The following is a 6,512-nucleotide window of genomic DNA, read 5'->3' as shown; positions in this document are numbered from 1 at the left end:
GTATTGAATGATTCAGGAGGAATAGCTTCAGACAGCATTTAACTTACCTCTTTGACTGCATAATAAAAATGTGACATCCAGGAATGATGGGTAGAAACTATTGTTGGTCTAGCTAAATTGTTGATTCTAACTGTCTTTCCTCTGTACCATTGTCCTATGACATAGATCAACATCAGAAAATTTAGAATTTTTCTCATGTGACAAAGGTAATTTTGTCAAAATGATATCTTTTTGGTTTTTATCTACTAATAGAACATGCATGGTCGTAACAAAACATTACAGAAGAGAGAATGAAAGTGTTATTTTTACCTTTTTTTTACCAATTTCTCATTTCTCTCTTACTATTTCCTAACTTTTCATAAAATTTAGTAACTCAGATTGCCCAGTGAGAAGATGTAGCATCTTTTATTGATTGCAAAAGAATCCAGCACACTGAATGTTTTCAGGCTTCTGGAATCATTGAGATAACCATAAACATGCTCAGACTTAACAGTACATTAACATAGTGCTTCTAATGACTTTATATAATTTTTTTTCCCTTTTTTGTACAAACTTCATAATTATTCCAAAGATACCTGGAAAAGGAAGGATGCTAAGAAAGTTACCTTATCTCTTTTAAGATGCTGTCTGCATCTTAGGTTATGAGCTTGAAAAGTTGCATTCATTGCCATGACACCAAATACAATTTTGTAATCAGTTTGGACAAGGCCGTATCTTGCTTAGTAACTCCATCAGCTGTCCATGGCTAAAACAAACATATAAATTAGTGTTACTCAACATAATTCTCACAGGCATAAGCTGACATTAGAGGGAAGATAAGCCTTAACCCATACATTCTCATTTGTGATGCCACATCTGAACAAAGTGATGTATTTTGACAAGACTTTTCAAGACCATTTATTCAGTGACTTATACTTTCTTAGTTCTGTACATTTCTGGATGGTTTTCACAAGAGAAAAAATGACAAGACACTGTTCAGCCTTCTTAAGAAGTAGCATGAATACGATATACTTACTGAAGAGCCTTTAGAGAGACCAGTATTTTCAATATATAGTTTCCTATCAAATAAGTTATTTATCCTTCCCATTTATCTCTGTTGTGGTATCCTTTCTTTGCCAACAATAGTTAATCTGAAGGCAGTTTGCCCTGGTCTTTCTAATAGCCAGATAGAGTAATAACCTCTACAGCCTCACCTCAGACCCTTAACACAGATAGCTATTAACAAATGACAGTAATAACAAGTAGTATTATTATTGTTGCCAAACATAAGGATCCTTTTTATATGTAGTTTAATTACCTCCTTCTGCTATGATATCTTACTAGGTTACACATATTATGAAGTAAAAGATTATAAAAATGATAAATATCAGAGCAGAAAAAGCTGTAGCAGCATTAAATCAACCCATGGCTATTCTGTTTGAGGAACTGACAGAGCTGGACCCTTGGGATCATCAAATCTGTTGTTTGTTGTGAGCTGCATGATCATATGGATTCCATAGGTCAAGATCCACAGTAAAACTAGAGATGTCACCAAGCCCATCCAGATTCCAGGAGTGAAGAAGCCTGTACAGTCACTTGCATAGGAAAACTGGTTGTTTTCAATGTTGAAGCCTTGAATCTGAGAATGAAGAAAGGTAGATAGATGAGAGCAATTAAACATGGAGTGTAGGCCCTACTTTCAGAATGTATGCGGTAATTACAAAAAACGTTAATTACCACTCACACTCTGTGCATTAAAAAAGAGTGAGAACCAAAGCCTCGCATAACAATTTTGCAGGTTCCTGTTTCACCCAGGAAATTAAAGATGCAGGATGTATTTTTTTGGCAAGAGGTAGGTTTCCTACTTCAGGAATTGGTGTTACTTTTAGAAGTCAAACTCCAAAGGAGATGTGTGATTAGTATTGTTCAATGACCACTTAAGAACCAGAAAACTGAAAGCACTCAAAGGTGTGAGAATTAAGGCCCCCCCAAAGTCATGTTGAAATACCCTGAGATTTTTAGCTAATAACTCTTTGACAAGCAGAACTCCTGAAACCTACTTTAAAATGCACCTAATGGAGATGACATTTTTTGGCTGAGTTTTAGTGCAAGTTCAAGGAGAAAACAGTTGTGAAACTTTTCTTCCCCCCTCCTTAGACATCAGAGACTCAAGACAGGAGAGAGGGTTTGCTTTATTGAGGTGTGGGATCTGTGTTGTTTATTGACATATGAAACCCATATATGCTTTTCCAGCAGTTAAAAAAATCTGTTAGTATCTCTCCTTCAGGAGACTGGATTCTTCAAGTCTGCCACTGACTGAGCTCCTACCATATCATTTTCCTCAGAAAAATCAACTACTTTGGGGATCTATTCTCTGCCTAGCCACCAATTTTGCAAAAAGTATCAGCAAACTGAATGCTTTTGAGACCACTATCCTTCTAAAAGTGTTGTTTAAACCAGACAAAGGATTAGAAAACTACGAAGAAAGGGAAGACAATTTCCCCTCTGCATATATGCACATGACATAAGCACTGATTCCTTCAGAAGGAAGGGAATTTAACTGGTGGAAGAAAATGGAGGATGGAAAGAATTAATCTGATCTGTGTTTTTGAGTCTTTGTTAAATAATTTTATAAAGAAAAATAAAGACTAGGATTCTTATGTAATTACAGATTCTTTACAGAATCACAGAATCACTAGGTTGGAAGGGATCTTCAAGATTATCAAGTCCAACGGTTAACCGAACGCCACCATGTCCCCTAAATCATGTCCTGAAGCACCACATCCACACATTTTTTTGAACACTTCCAGAGATGGTGACTCCACCTGGGCAGCCTGTTCCAATGCTTGACCACCCTCTCGGTGAAGAAATTTTTCCTAATATCCAATCTAAACCTCCCCTGGCGCAACTTGAGGCCATTGCCTCTCGTCCTATCACTAGTTACTTGGGAGAAGAGACACGTCACCACAACCCCCTTTCAGGTAGTTGTGGAGAGCGGTAAGGTCTCCCCTCAGCCTCCTCTTCTCCAGACTAAACAACCCCAGTTCCCTCAGCTGATCCGCATAAGATTTGTTCTCCAGCCCCCTCACCAGCTTCGTTGCCCTTCTCTGGGCACACTTGAGCACCTCAATGTCCTTCTTGTAGTGAGGGACTCAAAAGTGAACACAGTATTCAAGCTGCGGCCTCACCAGGGCCGAGTACAGGGGCACAATCACTTCCCTACTCCTGCTGGCCACACTATTTCTCATACAGGCCAGGACACTGTTGGCCTGGACATGAGTGTGTAAGGAAAGCACCAAACATCATAAATCCACCAGTAAAAATCCAAGACCTTAAAACTGACTATTTTCTATAAAACATTAAAATATAAAATAAAAAGTATTATTTTATTTAAATCACTCCCCTCACCAGGCAATAAGCAAGGAAGTGGAAGATCATGGGTTTCTAGTTTTCTGTGTTCCCGCTCCATGATTACTCTATGCTTTATGATAAACTAAATGGAAAGCTTTGTGGCAATAAAAGAGTTTATATTTTCCAGGAAAGGTGTTGGTGCAAACATTGAAAAAATTAGTCTGTGGCTTGCATACAATGCTACAGCAGTGAGCACTCTGGGTTTGAGTTCATTCATGGCTCAGGCACGCAAAGTTAATGCCTATGTAATACGTGTTTTAAGACCAATGTCTATACTTCCCACAATGATGATTAATAAAACTATTCTCATACGCAGAACTGAGGGCTATTTAGGCACTGTGGAGGTGGAGACAATTTTAGCAATTCAAGCTCTTCTGTGCGTCTTAGAAGAAACTTTCCAAGTCCGATCATGGCAGCTAACTTGCAAATACTGCCTGCTTTCACTACAGGCAGAGTTCTGATTAAAGCAAGATTAGCGAAAATAAGCTTTTGGGTTGGATAACTGTTTGCGCTTGTTAAGCCACTGTTTTGACAACAGACGAGAATGTGACTAAGAGTCATGAAATATAGTCTGAAAGAGTTATTTACAATAAAAACAGAAAGCAGGTCATGATTTTTGTCATTTATGTTCAGAAAATGGATTAAAATTCTGGGAAAAAAACCACACATGGCCACATTCACAAGAACTCTCTGAAACGCTTAACAGGTATATTTGGTTTAGAAAGGCTTTACCATTTTTTCTTTAGAGCCAGAAATATTGAATTTTATTATGTCAATTCTACTGGGTTTTTTCTGAAGCAGGATTACGCTTATTGAACCTTCGAGGTGAAAACTTTAATTGTATATTCTTAAAATGCTATGTCTACTTTTAGGTGAGAGATGAAATATATGCAGTGTTCTTTTATTGTTTTTCTGAATCTTTATCATTTCTCTGGGGGTGTTAGATCCCAGGTGGAAGATAAAAATATCTTCCTACCAACATTTCTACCTATAGAAAAGTTAAAAATACTTACATGTGTTTCTTTAATTTTTATGAATGTAAAAGCCTTTTGGATACAGGCATGTGCTGTGGAAGTTTTAATTTTAGTGTTTGGACCAGCATAATTTGTCTTGGTTATACTAGACTGCATTTACTGTTAATTTTTAAAGTATTTTTTTGAATGGAGTTTTCTCATCTTTTGACCTTTGAGAAAGCCTTCAAGTAAAATCTGTTGTTTTCATGGAACTTAAGTGTAAAATGAACATCTAATTTTGATCTTAGAAATATTTTAGCCACAAAGTATCCTAATATTCTTAGTTTTAAAGTTTTTGGCAGTTTTTCTTAGGAGCAAAGGGGCTTCTAAACCACTATGACACATACTAAAGAAAAGCAGTGCAGTCTCCTGTTTAACTTCATAGACAATTCTGAGATGCTCAAGAGGATAAAAGGTATCATGGTAGAAGAAGCATTCCTGTAACAACAAAGCCAAGAAAAAACCCCACCAAAACCAGAGCAGATTTTGGTACTGTGTACAGTTATCAGTGGTGACATCCTAGGCTATGGGCACGCCTAGACAGCATCCCACAGAGGTTCTTTAGGTGGTAGTGACTGAGCTAGCTCCAGAACTAAAGTAAAAGGCTGCATGAGTTCAGCCTTGCCTTGGAACAAGCTGTGAAAGGGTGTAGGTGCTGTGTCCATCTAATACAATGATACTGTTTTCAGGACCCAAGGAGGCAAAGTGCCATTGCACCACCTAGACTGTCATTGGATCCTGGTTTCTAATTCATTACACACTACATAACACTGACATGAAAATCACATTCTTCAGTTTGAGCAATAAGATTTTGTGCAGGCTGCAACCACTGGGCACATTCCATGTGCTTTCTTCACTGTGCAACAGAGCTTCGGGGTTTCTAAACCTCGTTCTGGAACAAAGACTGATATTGAGATCAATCAGATTTTACTACATATCGCTGAAAGATACCTGGAAAGGTATGATCTAGTTCAGCTAGAACTTAGAAACAAGCCCAGAATGGTGACTTTCTGTTTTCTCACACAACAGAAAAGATCAGAACAGGACTTTTCAGGTTGTGTTCCGTGCTTAGGATTTGGTCAGAGAAAAAGATCTTTCCCAACAGGAACTGGAAGTTCTGTTGTCTGAACAGTGGAAGCAGCAGCTGCTCCAAATCAGTAAGGAAGGTGGGAAACCTACTACTTCTACTCTTGATCAAGACCCCAGTGAAAGGAAGCCTGCTAAGGATGGAGCAAGGCCTCCCTTTAAGCTTTGAGAAGGCAGCAGTATCAATGTATATAGAAATTCAAGTAAAAGATATGTTGTAAGTGGATGCTTTGTATTTTCATAGCCCATGTACTTTCATAGCCTAGTGATGCCAAAGTCTAACTCCAATGAGTAGACTAGGCAAAGTACAATTGTGTGGACTCAGCTATTTTCAGGCCTTTCCATAAAAATACCATCAGGATGAACCTTCACAACATTGGTGTGTTTGCTACATTGCTTCTCAAAAAACTGTGGGACTTGATCCTGGAATTTGTGGAAAATAAATCTCAGCACCAATGTTGTTCCTTTGAGATTTCTATTGTTTAAGCAGAAATGTCAAATCTAGACTCAGATTATTGAGATATGGTTTGTTATTAAAATAATAAATACAATTATATCAACATTTGTATCCAGATATCATGAGGTTAGCTCATCTTTGACAAATAAAGTCCAGTTTGGAATTATTCCTATCATTTCCATAATCTCTTTAATTAAAGAGATCCCTTAGTGCAATATTGTTTTAAGATATAAATGTTGATGTGCTTCTCCTAAGTCAAGATCCATGCTCAAAATAATAAAGATGGAATCATCTACACCTCACATATGTTGCCTGTACTACTACGCTAAATACACAGAAAATCTATGCCTCATTCAAAAAGAAAGCCAACTGCTTTCCTTCTGGGCCATGAGGGACCTAATATTGCTCACAGTTGAAGTCCATGGCAAACCTTCCATTAAATCTAATTGCACTGGGCTTTGTTTCTGTCTGTGGGAGTTCAGACAGTCTATGTCACTGAGAACAGTAGCCACACTAAGCTGTACTTTAGGTAAACAAAGTGCAAAGAAATCGAATAAAAACAAAGC

General features: G+C 37.7%; 1 protein-coding gene across 1 annotated transcript in view; it reads right to left on the bottom strand.

Annotated features, from left to right (window-relative positions):
- Positions 1 to 1,321: 1,321 nt before the first annotated feature.
- Positions 1,322 to 6,512, bottom strand: part of ATP6AP1 (ATPase H+ transporting accessory protein 1) — a 62,487-nt gene continuing 57,296 nt past the window's right edge. The window contains exon 10 of the mRNA XM_081996743.1: positions 1,322 to 1,618. Coding sequence (XP_081852869.1) covers positions 1,409 to 1,618 — 210 coding nt within the window. The 3' untranslated portion in view covers positions 1,322 to 1,408. The remainder of the gene's footprint in view (positions 1,619 to 6,512) is intronic.

The sequence above is a fragment of the Phaethon aethereus genome, assembly GCF_964289735.1.
Source record: "Phaethon aethereus genome assembly, chromosome: 1".
Taxonomy (NCBI): domain Eukaryota; kingdom Metazoa; phylum Chordata; class Aves; order Phaethontiformes; family Phaethontidae; genus Phaethon; species Phaethon aethereus.
The sequence above is the reverse complement of the archived record's forward strand: the minus strand, read 5'-3'. Positions and strand labels throughout refer to the sequence as shown.